This window comes from Mustelus asterias, chromosome 23 (genome assembly GCF_964213995.1).
Source record: "Mustelus asterias chromosome 23, sMusAst1.hap1.1, whole genome shotgun sequence".
NCBI lineage: Eukaryota > Metazoa > Chordata > Chondrichthyes > Carcharhiniformes > Triakidae > Mustelus > Mustelus asterias.
The window spans coordinates 53,794,110-53,810,679 of NC_135823.1; the positions used below are offsets into that span (position 1 = coordinate 53,794,110).

General features: G+C 45.0%; 1 protein-coding gene across 1 annotated transcript; it reads left to right on the top strand.

The window, feature by feature from the left end:
• Window positions 1-434: 434 nt before the first annotated feature.
• Window positions 435-3,069, top strand: cox19 (cytochrome c oxidase assembly factor COX19). The gene is made up of 3 exons (XM_078239834.1): window positions 435-552; window positions 1,036-1,147; window positions 2,862-3,069. The coding sequence occupies exons 1-3, from the start codon at window positions 471-473 to the stop codon at window positions 2,953-2,955; spliced, it is 288 nt and encodes a 95-aa protein (XP_078095960.1). The 5' UTR covers window positions 435-470; the 3' UTR covers window positions 2,956-3,069.
• Window positions 3,070-16,570: the final 13,501 nt, after the last annotated feature.

Consider the following 16,570-nt stretch of genomic DNA (forward strand, 5'->3'; position numbering starts at 1 on the left):
TGAGGCACTGAGGGTCAGTGTTTATTAGGGGTTATTGTGGGGAGTGAGGGCCAGTGTTTATTGGGGGTTATTGTGGGTCACTGAGGGTCAGTGTGTGTCAGGGGTTATTGTGGGGCACTGAGGGTCAGTGTTTATTGTTAGGGGTTATTGTGGGGCACTGAGGGTCAGTGTTTATTAGGGGTTATTGTGGGTCATTGAGGGTCAGTGTTTATTAGGGGTTATTGTGAGGCACTGAGGGTCAGTGTTTATTGGGGGTTATTGTGAGGCACTGAGGGTCAGTGTTTATTGGGGGTTATTGTGGGTCAGTGTTTATTGGGGGTTATTGTGGGTCAGTGTTTATTGGGGGTTATTGTGGGTCACTGTGTGTCAGGGGTTATTGTGGGTCATTGTTGCTGCTGGATCGATCCATCGCTCGGCGCTCGATGCAGTGAGCGACTCTCCGGGGTTCGATTGCCGGGACTGGAGGAAAGATGTCGACGGCGATGAATTTCAGCTCCAAGAGTTTCAGCCCCAGGCCCCCGGACCGGGGCTCCTTCCCGCTGGACCACCTGGGTGAGCGGCCCGGCGGCGAGCGCAGAGCCCCGGGGGGAGGGGAGAGGCTCCGGCTCCGGCTCCGGACCCCCTCTTACCGCCCCCCCACCGCCCTAGGCCTCACCACCTTCTCCAGACCCCCAGGAGGAAACATCTGTCCCACACTCTCCTGCCGCGACCCCTCAGTATCTTGTACATTTTAATCACCAAACTGCATCCCCTCGCTTCCACCCCCCCACCGGATAACATTGTGACCTGCTGCCACCCTGAACTTGGTTCAGAATCTTTTGTTGGGGGGTGGGGGTCCTCCTCTGCAAGGGAGAGTTGCTCAAGGTGGTGCCTTCCAGGGTTATGGGAGGGGGAAATATGGTCGGTCAGGGAATTGGGATGCCAACACCTGATGTGGTGCTGCTGCTGCTTTGTAGGTGCGCCCTGTTGTCGGTTCTGGTACATGAAAGAAGCTTCATGGTATTTAACAGTCAATTTGTTTTTACAATTTGGCAGGTGAATGTAAAGAATTTAAGGAGAAATTTATGAACTGCCTCCGAGAGAGTAAGTTTGACAATTCTCTGTGCAGAGAGCAATCAAAGCAATACCTGGAGTGCAGAATGGAAAGGTACGGTGCTAAAGCATGGAGGCTTCGGAAATGTTAACTTTACAACCAAATTCTTTTGTAATTAAATGTTAACTTAATATTCGACACAATTGCAATCTTGTAACTGTCCACTACTCCTATTGCACAATTTAGCTTTTACACACAAACTCCTTCCCTTGAATATTGGATGTGCTTTGGGGTTCTGAATCAGAATCGTGAAATAATTGTTTGCTAATTTTATAGTTCTTTGTTTCCTCACCCCTTTCCTATCCTTGCAACTATCCCCAATCCTACAACCCGCAGAACATTAGTGGTGGATGGGGTAGGCCCTATGGTCCTTCCAGTCTTCAGCATTCAAAAGCTTTAAACTTCTTAAGAGGCTGTGTCCCCTGGCTGGTGAATCTGGAACACAGGGTCACACAGCAGCACAATAGTTAGCACTGCTGCCTCAAAGCGCCAGGGACCCGGATTCAATTCTGGTCTTCGGTCGCTGTCTGTGCGGTGTCTGTACGTTCTCCCTGTGTCTGTGTGGGTGTCCTCCGAGTGCTCTGGTTTCCTTCCACAGTCCAAAGAAGTGCATCGGCTATGCTAAATGCTTCCTCAGTGCACCGAACAGGTACCAGAGTGTGGCGACTAGGGGATTTTCACAACTCCATTGCACTGTTAATGTAAGCCTACTTGTGACGCTAAAAAATAAACTAATATTTAAACTTTTAATAAGGGGTCAGACATTTAGGACCCAGCTGTAGAGAAATTTTTTCACTCAGCGGGTTGTGAATCTTTGAAATTCTCTTGCCCCCAGGGAACTGTGGATGCTCAGTTGTTGAATATATTCAAGTCAGAAGTTGGTCGATTTTTGGGTAGTCGGGGAACTGGTGATAATGCAGGAAGGTGGAGTTGAGGTAGAAGATCAACCATGATCTTGTGGAATGGCAGGGCAAGCTTGAAAGGCCAGCTGCAGTGTCTGGTTCTTGTTCTTATATGTCCAACTCCACTGGCTTTTGAGCCCCTTGTGGATCCTACCATGTGAGATTCGGCCTTCTCGCTTGGGATCGTTTACGTTTACTGAAGAGGACAGACAGGGTCTCGGTTTAACATCTCATCTGAAATCCCTCAGAATTGCATTGGGTTTGCCGACCTAGTCTTTATCTCAAGTCTCTGGAGTGGGTCTTGGACTCACAACCTCAGGGGAGGTGATGACCTCGTGGTATTATTGCTACACTATTAATCCAGAAACTCAACTAATGCTCTGGGTACCCGGGTTTGAATTCCGCCACGGCAAATGGTAAAATTTGAATTTAATTAAAAAAATCTGGAATTAAGAATTTACTAAAGACCATGAAACCCATTGTCGATTGTCAGATAAACCCACCTGGTTCACTAATGTCCTTTAGCGAAGGAAATCTGCTGTCCTTACATGGTCTGGCCTGGCCTACATGTGACTCCAGAGCCAGAGCAATGTGATTGACTCTCAACTGCCCTCTGAAATGGCCGAGCAAGCCACTCCATTCAAGGGCAACTAGGGATAGGCAATAAATGCTGGCCAGCTAGCGGCACCCATGTCCCACAAATAAAAAAAACCCTTCTGATTCCGAGGCAAGAGTGCTAAAGCTGACACTTAAATTTGTGTCTTAAGAGTGTCTTTGCCCAGAAGACTGCTAAATACTGAACACGCATGTCATCCAACACTGGTCATCCAACACTGCATGCATTTGATAATTCCTGCGTTCTACAGGCAGCTGATGACAAAGGAGCCTCTGGAGAAACTGGGATTCAAAGATCTCCTCGACGGTGATTCAGCAGAAAAACAGCAGCAGATGAAAACCTAACAGGAGGAAAGCACATTGTATCTACAGACTAAGCAGACCATCGATGGACTTATTTTTATACTGAATCTGTATATATTGTAAAAGTTACTTTCCTGTGTAATAAATGCTTAGCTTGAAAAATGGTTCATTTCCTTTTTATCTGTAGCCTCTGCTTTTGTTTAGTGCTTACATAAGATATAGGAGCAGAATTAGGCCATTTGGCCCATCATGTCTGTCCTACTATTCAATGAGATCATGACTGATCTGATGTGATAATCCTCAACTCCACTTTCCCGCCTTATCTCCATAACCCTTGATTCCCTTACTGATTAAAAATCTGTCTCTCTCAGCCTTGAACAGAAATAATCACCCTGTCTATACAGCCCTCAGTGGTAAAGAATCCACAGATTCACTACCCTCAGAGAACCAATTCCTTCTCATCTCTCTCTCAAATGGACGAGGGAAACTCAGAATCTACCCCGTCAAGGCCCTGAGAATACTATGGGGGTGGTTCTCCCAGCTCAGCACAGCGGGTTGGGAGACTCGAGCAGAGGCCGTTTCACGGGCTTTCTGCAGAGTGCCATGGCCTCCGCTAGTCTCTGAGCACAGAATTTACAGTGCTGTCAGCTCCGTGCTGAATATGCAAATTCTAATTTAAAAACTTTAAATTCCATTAGCGGGCCTGGGACTAAAATCTTTGGGCTGAGTGACGGAGAGAGGCCATTGATGGGGGAGGAGGGATCAGGAAATTGTGCGGTGGGGGAGTGAGGCTGGCCTGGACACATCTGGAGGTCGGGGGGGATCAGTGATCAGGCCATGGGCATGTCGCATGGCTAGCGTCATTCCCCCCCCCCCCCCACGGCCAGGAGTGGTTCACTCCAGGGTTTAGTACAGGAGGCCCCACCCTGCTGGTGTGAAGGGGGGGGGACAACAATCAAGGCCCCTCCCCCAAAGGGTCGGACCTTGGAGGGGTGCCCCCTGGACATTGTCGGCCTGGCAGTGCCAGCCTGGGCCTGCTGGCACTGCCCAAGGGGCAAAGTGTCAATGTCAAGGGGGCACATTGATATAGCCCATTGGGCAGTGCCAAGGGGGTGGGGTCTTTGGGGGGCGATTGGTGGGGGGGTGGGGGCCTTGCTGCCACTGTGCATTCGGGCTGAGTGATGGAGGGAGGCCAGTGATGGGGGAGGGGGGATCGGGAGATCAGTGGGGGGCGGGATAGCGAGGCTGGCCTGGATAAATCCGAGGGTGTGGTCAGTGATCACGCCATGGGCATGTCGCATGGCTGGTGATATGGGGGTTGCGGGACTGGCCAACCAACAGGAGGCCGACAGTGTGACACATGAAGTGGTCCGCACAGAGCTATGCTGTCAGCCTCTCCAGTGGGAATAGGCCCCACCACCGAATTTCAGCATGATTCACACTAGTGCGCTCTACAGTGCACAGAGGGTGAGAGATTCATTTTGAAACTCCCGCTGAAAAACACAGCGGGATTTACTCCAGGTTTTACGCGAATTCGACACTTAGAATTTTTTTGGGAGTATTGCCCCCTATGTGTCTCAATAAGGTGACCTCGCATTCTTCTGAAATCCAATGAGTACAGGCTCAATCTACTCAACTTCTCATAAGAAAATCCCTCCATACCCAGGATCAACATTGTGAACCTTATCTGGACTGCCTTAAATGCCAGTACATCTTTCCTTAGATAAGGGGAACCAAAACTTCACAGTATCTCAGGTGTGGTCTAACTTGTAAAGTTTTTTTTACAGGACTTTGCTATTTTTATACTCCATTTCCCTTTGAAATAAAGGTCAACATTCCATTTGCCTTCCCTATTACCTGCTGAACTTGCGTGCTAGCTTGTGATTTATGCATAAGGACCCCGAAATCCCTCTGAGCTGCAGCTTTAGAACATAGAACATAGATAGAACATAGAACAGTACAGCACAGAACAGGCCCTTTGGCCCACGATGTTGTGCCGAGCTTTATCTGAAACCAAGATCAAGCTATCCCACTCCCTATCATCCTGGTGTGCTCCATGTGCCTATCCAATAACCGCTTAAATGTTCCTAAAGTGTCTGAGTCCACTATCACTGCAGGCAGTCCATTCCACACCCCAACCACTCTCTGCGTAAAGAACCTACCTCTGATATCCTTCCTGTATCTCCCACCACGAACCCTATAGTTATGCCCCCTTGTAATAGCTCCATCCACCCGAGGAAATAGTCTTTGATAGTCTTTCTGCAGCCTTTCTCCATTTAGATACTGCTCTAACTTGTGGTCCACTGGTGTAGTCATCAGACAATTATTCATTATATGTCTTTCCCTTGCCAATGTTTTGTGAATACCCCGGAGAAACTTTATTCTAGTGCAGTACATGTTTAGTGCATTGTCTGATCTCAACAATCATGTTTGAAATGTTTATCAGCATTTTTTTTGCAAATGCACATTGTGAAATTCTCAGGAATTTCTCAGTTCACTGACAAGATCCTGCAGAAGGCGATGTGGGCTGTGTATCTCGACCGTGACATGATATGCTGATATTGATGAACAATATAAATTGCATTGAGTTTGCGAATTAGAAGATCAAAGACTCAATTCTTCAATGGTGGAGCATGTCGAAATCTGCTGTTCCACATGATTAACTGGATAAGCAATATATCAAACTACATTTCTGCAGCATTCCTCCTTTAGGCAGCTCATAGCATTGTTACAGCACAACAATGTTGTGACTTATAAATGAACTGTAATACATTTTTTACGTTTAAGTCCGTGTTACGTTAAGTTACGTAAATTTAAGTCCGTGTCCCTCTGCTCTTGCATCCCCTTGAGAATTGTATCCTTTATATTATGTCTTTCCGCATTCTTTCTACCAAAAGAATCACTTTGTACTTCTCTGCATTGAATTTCATCTGCCATCAGTTCATCCATTCCACCAACTTGCACTTTTGAAGTTCTACACTCTACTCCTCACAGTTCACAAAGCTTCCAAGTTTCATATCATTCACAGATTTTGAAATTGTACCATGTAACTGAGGTCCAGATCATTAATTTATATCAGGCAGAGAAAGGGTCCCAACACCTACCCTTGGGAAATTCCATTACAACTGTTCTCCTGCCTACAAAGTATCCGTTAACCTCTGCTCTGTTTTCTGTCACTCAGCCAATTTTGTCTCTATTTTGCTACTTTTCCATTTATTCCGTGAGTTATAACTTTTCTGACAAGACTCATCAAATACCTCTAGACATCCATGTACACCACATCAACAGCATTGCCCTCATCAACCATCTCTTGGTTCGAGGGGATTTTCACAGTCACTTCATTGCAGTGTGAATGTAAGCCTACTTATGACTAATAAATAAATAAACTTTGTTACCTCATCAAAAAACTCCAGCAAGTTAGTTAAATACAATTTGCCCTTAACAAATCCATGTTGCCTTTCCTGAATGAACCTGAATTTGCCCAAATGACAATTAATTTTGTTCCGAATTGTTATTTCTAGAAGCTTCCCCGCCACCGAGGTTACACTGATTGGTCTGTAGTTGCTGGGCTTATCTTTGCATCCTTTTTTGAACAAGGGTGTAATGTTTGCAATTCTCTGGTCTTCTGGTACTGCCTCTGAGTCTAAGGAAGACAGGAAAATTATGGCCAGTGCCTCCACAATTTTCGCTCTCACTTTCCTCAATATTCTTAGATGTATGCCATTTGTTCCTGATTTCTTTATCAACATTAAATACAGACACTCTATGCAATACCACCTCCTTATCAATTTAAAATCTGAATCCAAGTGTCTGAATTGCCTCCTCTCTCACCATGACCTACGCAGCACCTCATTCCTTGCGAAAGACAGATGCAAAGCATTAATTAATACCTTAGCCATGCTACATGCAAGAATCCGCTCTTTAGTCTCTAGCTGGCTCACTTCTTTTACCACCCCCTTACTTTTTATATGCCTATGGAAGATTTGTGATTCCCTTTTTAATGGCTGTTAGTTTTCTTGTTTTCTTTCTTTGCTTCTCTCATTTGCTTTTTAACTTCAACTCTGAACCTTGTATATTCAGACCAGTTCTTGGTGGTATTGGCTGCCTGATACTGTCGTAAGTGGGGGTGGCACAGTGGCACAGTGGTTAGCACTGCTGCCTCACAGCGCCAAGCACCCGGGTCCAATTCTCGGCTTGGGTCACTGTCCGTGTGGAATCCGCACATTCTCCCTGCGTCTGCGTGGGTTTCCTCCAGGTGCTCTGGTCTCCTACAGTCCAAAAGACGTGCTGGTTAGGTGCATTGGCCATGCTAAATTCTCCCTGAGTGTATCTGAACAGGTGCCGGAGTGTGGCGACTAGGGGATTTTCACAGTAACTTCATTGCCTACTTCTGGCAATAAATAAACTTTGAAACTTAAAAGTACACTTAGTCTCATTCGCGTAGAACTTCAAAAGAACCTAGATAAGTTGGTGGAATGAGCGGAAAGGACCTGAGAGCAATAATGTATAAGTCATTGAAGGTTGCAAGTCGGTTGAAAGAACAGTTGATAAAGCATCCAGTATCCTGGACTTTATTAATATGGGCACAGAGCAAGGAGGTTATATTGAACTTGTATAAATTACAACATCAGCTGAAGCATGGCATCAGTTCTGGGTGCCTGTGATGATAGTAATGCAATTGATATATATATATATGTATATATATATTTTTTTAATGTTTAAGGGGAATGTTTAAAAATTCAGCTTTTTTCAACAGGTAGTCAGTATGAATGGCTGGAATGTAACTCAGATGCTGGGAGAACAGGATAATTAGCCATGTAGTGTTTACTTAGAATAGGCTAATGGATTTTTGTTAATAGATGGATATTTCCAATGGAATTTTTGATTAGGTTGATTGAGAGGATCATGAGTTATCCATCAGGTGCCGATATGGTGATGGGCAGAGCTAGATCATTAGTAGGGGAAACTAAGCAGTTGCAGGCAGAGGTTTGCAAATGTTAGAGGTATGTACAGGCTGTTCCTGAGAGCTCTGCCTCTCCACAAAATCTCTGAAAGCTTCAAGACTGTTAACATAATTTATAGCACGTGTGCTTGAGTTTGCTAACGATTTATTTCAAAGTGGTGTTGATCTCTTCATGAATGGGGCTTATTTGGAACTGGAACATCATATGCTGGAAAGTAAAGTTGCTTTCTATTAACATATTGTTAAACTGTTAATAGTTAAGCGGCTTCATTTGTGAGTTATATTTAAATTGTGTTTTTAAATAAAGTTTGTTTTACTATCAAAGATCCATACTTTGTCAATGGAATCACTCCTGGAGAGAAATATCCTATCCTCACATTTATGCCAAAAAGAAATAATTGTTGGGTTCTAGTCTGACCTTCCAATGTAACTTGGGGTTCTGGTCCAGCGCTACACTTTAGGAAGGATGCACAGAAAAGATTCACAAGAACGGATGAGGAACTTTAGGTCTATTTTCCTTGGAGAATAGAAGGTTGAGAGGAGATTTGATAGTGGTATTCAAAATCATGAGTAGATAAGGAGAAACTGTTCCCACGTGAAAGGGTTGAAAATGAGAAGGCAAAGATTTAAAAGCAATTGACAAAAGAAGCAAAAGTGATATGAGAAACAGCTTTTTCACACGGCAAGTGGTTAATGTCTGGCGCTCACTTCTCTAGCACCACCTTGTCTTCTAACTTTATGCACATTATTTCCATTTTTCATTTCTATATGCTGGTGCTCATCCCCCAATGGGTTAATTTAAACCCTACCCAACCGCGCTAGTGAACCTCACTGCTGCCCAGTCTGGTACATCTGCAGTCCAGCTCTATACAACAGGTGCCTTTTGCCTCAGAATTCATCCCAATATTCCCAAAGAACCCAAAGCCTTTCCTCCCAGGTTTAAAGCCATGCACTGACCCCCACTATCTTCCTAATTCTACTCTCATTAGCACGTTGCACTGGGAGTAATCCAAAGATGTTCATCTTTCAAATCCTACTTTTCAACTTCCTCCCTACCTCCTGAAAATCTGATGGAGAAGTTTGATGCCTGCCCTCCCTATGTTATTGGTATCAGCGTGTACCGCAACTCTCTTCACCCTGTCGAATATTCTGTAGCCTCTCCTTGATGTCCTTTACCCTGGGAACCAACACACCAAAATGCTGCAGATGCTGGAAATCTGAAGTAAAAACAGGAAATGCTGGGAAAAAACCAGCAGACCTGGCGGCATCTGTGGAGAGAGAATCAGAATTAAAATTTCGAGTCCCTATGACGCTTACCTCCTGCGAGTACTTTTTCTCTTTTGCAAAAATATACCCTAATCATAAAATATCTGAACAAACATTTCAAAGTGGCCATCACACAAAGTGCGATAACATTCAGGATTTCGACATAGATCATGGTGTATTCTGAGGTGCTTCAATACAATCAAAGGAACATTACAGACATTTCAAAATGGTCATTACAGAAAATACAAATGGCATTAAGTTGACTAGTAAGAAGTCTCACAACACCAGGTTAAAGTCCAACAGGTTTATTTGGTAGCAAATACCATAAGCTTTCGGAGCAGAGCTCCTTCGTCAGATGGAGTGGATATCTGTCCACCTGCAAGTGGTTTTTAAAAAACTTTTGAAGCAGTGTTTTACTCCATTCTTAAAGTTACAAAGCCAATGCTCAGAGCAAACCGGGCAGTTCTGAATCCATCTCCTTGCTTGCTCCAAAATCCAATTACAAATTGAATTGATTGTCACCACAAGAGTGACATACAAGATCCAAGCTGGCAAGAATAAGCGTTGCACCTGATCTTGGGCTTGATCTGATGCATCCCTGGGAAAAGCCGGTAGAATACAGAGTCCTGGGTCACAGAGCTGCTTGTGATGAACCTCAACAAATAGCTGCTTTGCAAAAGCACATTCCACAAGGAGATGTGCAACGGTCTCCTCCACCCCGCAGTCAATTCGAGAGCAGTGTGCAGTGTTTCTTGAGGCCCTGAGGGAAAAGGAGATGCTGGATCCTGTTGGAATGTTCCCCAAGCAGACTATTCACGTCATTTAACAGAACACCTCGTTACCAGAACTTTCAAACAAGCACCAAGAACTAGCTTGGCTGGTGGTGAGAAGAGCATTCCCCATCACCTCCTGCATGCTCACCGCTGCCAGGTAATTATCGAGGAAGATATTACCCTCCCTGATGCCCTGTGACTCCCACTGCCCTCTTGAGCTCCAGCATCTGGAGACACTGCCCACACAGGCTGTCTCCCAGGAAGTGCCCTCACCTGGCGTGGGAATTGCAAAAAAAAACAGGTGGCAGATGCCATCCCCCATGAGGAAAAAACCAATATTTACTCTTTAACAATCCAGCTGCTACCCTGTTTGAGCTATTAATTACAATCTGCATTTACAGCGCGCTTCCAACCTAATCATTAATTCACTTCACAGATTCACAGAATTGTTACGGTGCAGAAGATGGCCATTTGGCCCATCCGGTCTGCGCCATTTACTGTTCCCGGTGGACACTCCTAATTCCCCCAACTCCTAATCCCAGTCAAATAGGCAAATTTCAATAGAAAAAAGGGAAAAGAAAAATACTTCCAGCCAATCACTTTCCTCTGAACTCTTATTTTGATTGGCTTCCTGCACGTCTCACAGGAGAATGTGATTATACAGTCCCCAAGTAGGGGGATGGGAATTTAATACTTTATCCATAAGCAACCTGATCATCTCAGTGTAACTGACAGCGATTTTGAGTGTGGGAGGGGCTAATTTTGCATCTCCCGCCCTTGCCGCTAGTGTGATGTAGCTTTATCCTGTTTATAAATTGCGACACGACAAGGTTTCAACAAGTTAAAACCACCTCGACCTGTGTGAGCTTATCTTTTTTGGATTTTGGCCCTCATTCAGGAAGGTGCTGAGATCTAGCATAAACTGTGATAACTCCTGTTGGTCACATCGCCAGTTTAGATCCCAGTATGTCGATTCTAAGTGTATTTTCTTTGGATTCTGCCACTCTGGTGTTGTTTGCTGCTCTGACCATTATCCTTCTGGTGTATTTTAACACTGGGTCTAAATCTCATGTAACCCTCAACTTCCCCCCGGGACCCGCTCCTCTCCCAGTGATTGGCAACCTGCACATGATGGATCTGAAAAACATGAGTGAATCTTTGATGAAGGTAAGAGAGAGCCAGATTCTTACAGTAAATCGGAAAGCTGTCCTGCTGTTTGCCACCTCTGTTCAGCGCCTCGAGATGTTCATTTTTATGTTGAAGGCGCTATGTGAATGCAGATTGTTGTTAAACACTGAAAATCAACCAGAGTGCAGCTGATTTCCACCCAAAGGCTGTGCTGGTAAATTGACATCATACTGACAGGTAAAGAACCACAGAATTATGGATATGTGTGGGGGTCACAGGGTAGTTGTCATGGGGGACTTTAACTTTCCAAATATTGATTGGAACCTTTGTAGGTCAAATAGTTCGGATGGGGCAGCTTTTGTGCAGTGTGTGCAGGAGGGTTTTCTGACACAATATGTGGATAGGCCGACAAGAGGTGAGGCCACATTGGATTTGGTACTGGGAAATGAACCGGGCCAAGTGTTAGATTTGGTTGTGGGAGAGCACTTTGGAGATAGTGACCACAATTCGGTGTCTTTTGTTATTGCAATGGAGAGGGATAGGGCCGTACGGCAGGGCAAGGTTTACAATTGGGGGAGAGGTAATTATGATGCGATTAGGCCAGAATTAGGGGGCATAAGTTGGGAACAGAAACTGTCAGAGAAAGGAACTAATGAAAAGTGAAACTTTTTCAAGGAACAAATACTGGATGTCCTTGATAGGTATGTCCCTGTCAGGCAGGGAGGAAATGGCCGAGTGAGGGAACCATGGTTCACGAAAGGGGTGGAATGTCTTGTGAAAAGGAAGAGGGAAGCTTATGTAGGGATGAGGAAACAAGGTTCAGATGGCTCGATTGAGGGTTACAAGTTAGCAAGGAATGAGCTGAAAAAGGGGCTTAGGAGAGCTAGGAGGGGACACGAGAAGTCCTTGGCGGGTCGGATCAAGGAAAACCCCAAGGCTTTTTACTCTTATGTGAGGAATAAAAGAATGACCAGGGTGAGGTTAGGGCCGGTCAAGGACAGTAGTGGGAACTTGTGTATGGAGTCAGTAGAGATAGGCGAGGTGATGAATGAATACTTTTCTTCAGTGTTCACCAAGGAGAGGGGCCATGTTTTTCAGGAAGAGAAGGTGTTACAGGCTAATAGGCTGGAGGAAATAGACGTTCGGAGGGAGGATGTCCTGGCAGTTTTGAATAAACTGAAGGTCGATAAGTCCCCTGGGCCTGATGGAATGTATCCTAGGATTCTTTGGGAGGCAAGGGATGAGATCGCAGAGCCTTTGGCTTTGATCTTTGGGTCCTCACTGTCCACGGGGATGGTGCCAGAGGACTGGAGAATGGCGAATGTTGTTCCTCTGTTTAAGAAAGGGAATAGAAATGACCCTGGTAATTATAGACCGGTTAGTCTTACTTCGATGGTTGGTAAATTGATGGAAAAGGTCCTTAGAGATGGGATTTACGACCATTTAGAAAGATACGGATTAATCCGGGATAGTCAGCATGGATTCGTGAAGGGCAAGTCGTGCCTCACAAATTTGATTGAATTTTTTGAGGAGGTAACTAAGTGTGTTGATGAAGGTAGGGCAGTTGATGTCATATACATGGATTTTAGTAAGGCGTTTGATAAGGTCCCCCATGGTCGGCTTATGATGAAAGTGAGGAGATGTGGGATAGAGGGAAAGTTGGCCGATTGGATAGGTAACTGGCTGTCTGATCGAAGACAGAGGGCGGTGGTCGATGGAAAATTTTCAGATTGGAGGCAGGTTGCTAGCGGAGTGCCGCAGGGATCAGTGCTTGGTCCTCTGCTCTTTGTGATTTTTATTAATGACTTAGAGGAGGGGGCTGAAGGGTGGATCAGTAAATTTGCTGATGACACCAAGATTGGTGGAGTAGTGGATGAGGTGGAGGGCTGTTGTAGGCTGCAAAGAGACATAGATAGGATGCAAAGCTGGGCTGAAAAATGGCAAATGGAGTTTAACCCTGATAAATGTGAGGTGATTCATTTTGGTAGGACTAATTTAAATGTGGATTACAGGGTCAAAGGTAGGGTTCTGAAGACTGTGGAGGAACAGAGAGATCTTGGGGTCCATATCCACAGATCTCTAAAGGTTGCCACTCAAGTGGATAGAGCTGTGAAGAAGGCCTATAGTGTGTTAGCTTTTATTAACAGGGGGTTGGAGTTTAAGAGCCGTGGGGTTATGCTGCAACTGTACAGGACCTTGGTGAGACCACATTTGGAATATTGTGTGCAGTTCTGGTCACCTCACTATAAGAAGGATGTGGAAGCGCTGGAAAGAGTGCAGAGGAGATTTACCAGGATGCTGCCTGGTTTAGAGGGTACGTCTTATGAGGAAAGGTTGAGGGAGCTAGGGCTGTTCTCTCTGGAGCGGAGGAGGCTGAGGGGAGACTTAATAGAGGTTTATAAAATGATGAAGGGGATAGATAGAGTGAACGTTCAAAGACTATTTCCTCGGGTGGATGGAGCTATTACAAGGGGGCATAACTATAGGGTTCGTGGTGGGAGATATAGGAAGGATATCAGAGGTGGGTTCTTTACGCAAAGGGTGGTTGGGGTGTGGAATGAACTGCCTGCAGTGATAGTGGAGTCAGACACTTTAGGAACATTTAAGCGGTTATTGGATAGGCACATGGAGCGCACCAGGATGATAGGGAGTGGGATAGCTTGATCTTGGTTTCAGATAAAGCTCGGCACAACATCGTGGGCCGAAGGGCCTGTTCTGTGCTGTACTGTTCTATGTTCTATGTTCTAATTGTTCCGGTGCAGAAGGAGACCATTCGGCCCATTGTGTCTACACCAGCTCTCCAAATGGGCATCATAACTTAATGCCATTCGCCTGCCTTTTCCCCATACCCGTGCACATTGTTTCTATTCAAGTGATTATCTAATGCCCTCTTGAATGCCTCGATCGAAAAAATATTATTTAAATGCAGAGTGACTGCAGTATGCTGCAGTACAAAGGGATCTGGCTGTCCTGGTTATATGAACCACAGAAAGTTAACATTCAGGCACAGCAAATAATTCAGACGGCAAATGGAATGCTGCTCTTTATTGCAAGGGAAAGGGTAAATAAAGGTAGGAAAGGCTTGCTCCAACTGTACGGGGCAATGGTGGGTTTGCACCTGGAGGACTGTGTACACTTTTGATCTCCTTATTTAACGAAGGATAAACTTGTACTGGAAGCAGTTCAGAGAAGGTTCACTTCACGGAATTATCCAATTCCCTTTTGAAAATCATGATTAAATCTGCCCCCACCATTGTCTTGGGCAGTGCGCTCCAGATCCTAAATACTCACCATGTTAAAAATATTTTCCTCATGTCACTTTTGTGCATTAGTTTCCTCTGCTTCTCAACCATTCCACCAATAGGAACAGTTTCTCTCAATCATCTTTGTTCAGCCCCCTCATGATTTTGGTCACAAGCTGGATAAACAGGTTCTCAGGTATTCTTTGAGAATACTTGGTTATGTTCAAGTTTGCGTGCTTTCCACAGACCTCATTTTAGGTATTTCCTAACTTCTAATATTTCCATCCTTTGCCTTTATGTTACACACTTTGTTTATGAGGTGGTCATTATGTAGGTGTGGCCAGAACTTTGCCTCCTATGAAATGTGACGCCTTGCCATCTAACCTGTTAAGAGGGTATGGAACACTTTACTTGACTTGGTATTTCAAAACTGTCTATTTTCCCAATACAGAGACAAGATAAAGATTTCTATATCTCCCATGTTTGTTTTAGCACATACCAGCTCAGGATTGTAGTTCCACTCGTACCAATGTTACAGAAACTCTGATAAGGAAAATGGCAATGCTTGCACTTTGGTCACTGTTTGTATGGCATGGTTTACACCACCCCACCCACATGCTGCCATGGGCAATGGAGTTAGCACAGCACCCAGGCACTGAAAGCTCAGCTGTTTGACGTCAGTTTGAGAAACTTTGTCTGGATCACATCCAATGGACACCTGGACTGACCACAGCCAGCTGAAGAGTGTTCAGTAACACGAGGGGCCTCTCCTTTAAACATCACTTAAAGGAGCAGACACCAGCCATCTTGCAGGTAAGCAAGTAAAAGGGGATTCACGGAGTAAAGGGCCGGATGGAGAGAAGCTGCCTGAGTGAGACAAGGACAAAGTGTGTCGATGGGAATTTGTTTCCCACGGTTCAATTAAGTTTTTTTTTCAAATTTAAATTGAGTCAGGCTCTGACATAAAACTTTCAATCTTCAAGTTAGAAAAACAGTGACATGTTGTGGCAGCTTCGTGTCTTTCTCGCATCCAGACAGATGCAAACATACCAACTGTAATTCCAATTCTCCTCCCCCACCTCGTGGTGCACTAAGGTAGACTTTTATCTGTTTCCATAGCTGGTAATCCCTGAAGTAGATTGCTAGTCTGTCCCCAGAGGTTTAGAGCTTGGGGAGGGGCAACACTCCACATCAAATATAGCTGACCAGGAGTCCCACCCGCTCTCACAGTCAGCCATTTTTATTAGATTTTCAGATTGACACACTCAACCTATTTGACTGCGCTATGAACATACTTTTCTTGGCCATCAACTCCTGGGGTGGGACTCAAACCTGGAGCTTCTAGGTTCAGTGGTCGGGATGCTACTCACGCTGCTACAAGACTTCCTACACTAGTGAGAATCATAGATTCCCTACGGTGCAGAAGGAGGCCATTCGGCCCATCAGTTCTGCACCGACCATAATCCCACCCAGTTCCTATCTCCGTAACCCCACGTATTTACCCTGCTAATCCACCTGACACTAAGGGGCAATTTAGCATGGCCAATCAACCTAACCCGCACATCTTTGGAGTGTGGAAGGAAACCGGAGTACTGAGGGGAAACCCACAGACAGGAGGAGAACGTGCAATCTCCAAACAGACAGTGACACAAGCCAGGAATCAAACCTGGGTCCCTGGTGGTGTGAGGTAGCAGTGCTAACCACTGTGCCACCGTGCCGCCATTGTAAAGAGACGACCAATCTATACTGCATAAGAAAAGAGTGCTGATTGCTTGGTATGTCGATTGCTGATTGGTCGAGGTATTTCCATATAGAATGCACCAGGGAAGAGTTAACTGTCTAGCTTTTGTTTAAATACAAACCAGGCAGGTTGACTGAGTGTAATGGTGGTGTATTGCAGCTGTTAAGTTGCGTGATTCCAGCAGAGTTGACTTTGGAACTGCCTCAGATATCTTTCAGACTTCTCCCTCGCAGCTCCTTTTCAGCTCTGTGACTTGAAATGAATCGTACCCTGCTTCTAAAACCTCTTTGTCCTTTGAACTTCTGGCTCTGTGGAAACTCCTTTTCATTTCTCTAGTTTCCTTAAATAGTTGTCCTTTAGATTTCTGGCATTGACTTTCTTAACCCAGTTTCTATGGCTTTTCCTATTTGCAAAGCTGAGAGAAATGATCCCTCTCTAGCTGCCTGTCCCGAACAAAGGGAAGCTTTTCTCTTACAAGGACCTCTGGTTGCTGAGCAACTATTTTTTTTCATGCCGTAGCTTTATCACAACAGAAACACAGTTC

What these genes read in the sequence shown, in the direction of transcription:
- cox19 (XM_078239834.1), top strand. Translation starts at nt 471, where the DNA reads ATGTCGACGGCGATGAATTTCAGCTCCAAGAGTTTCAGCCCCAGGCCC. An exon ending in CTTCCCGCTGGACCACCTGG is followed by an intron (nt 553 to 1,035) that starts GTGAGCGGCCCG and finishes ACAATTTGGCAG; the next exon opens with GTGAATGTAAAGAATTTAAG. An exon ending in CTGGAGTGCAGAATGGAAAG is followed by an intron (nt 1,148 to 2,861) that starts GTACGGTGCTAA and finishes TGCGTTCTACAG; the next exon opens with GCAGCTGATGACAAAGGAGC.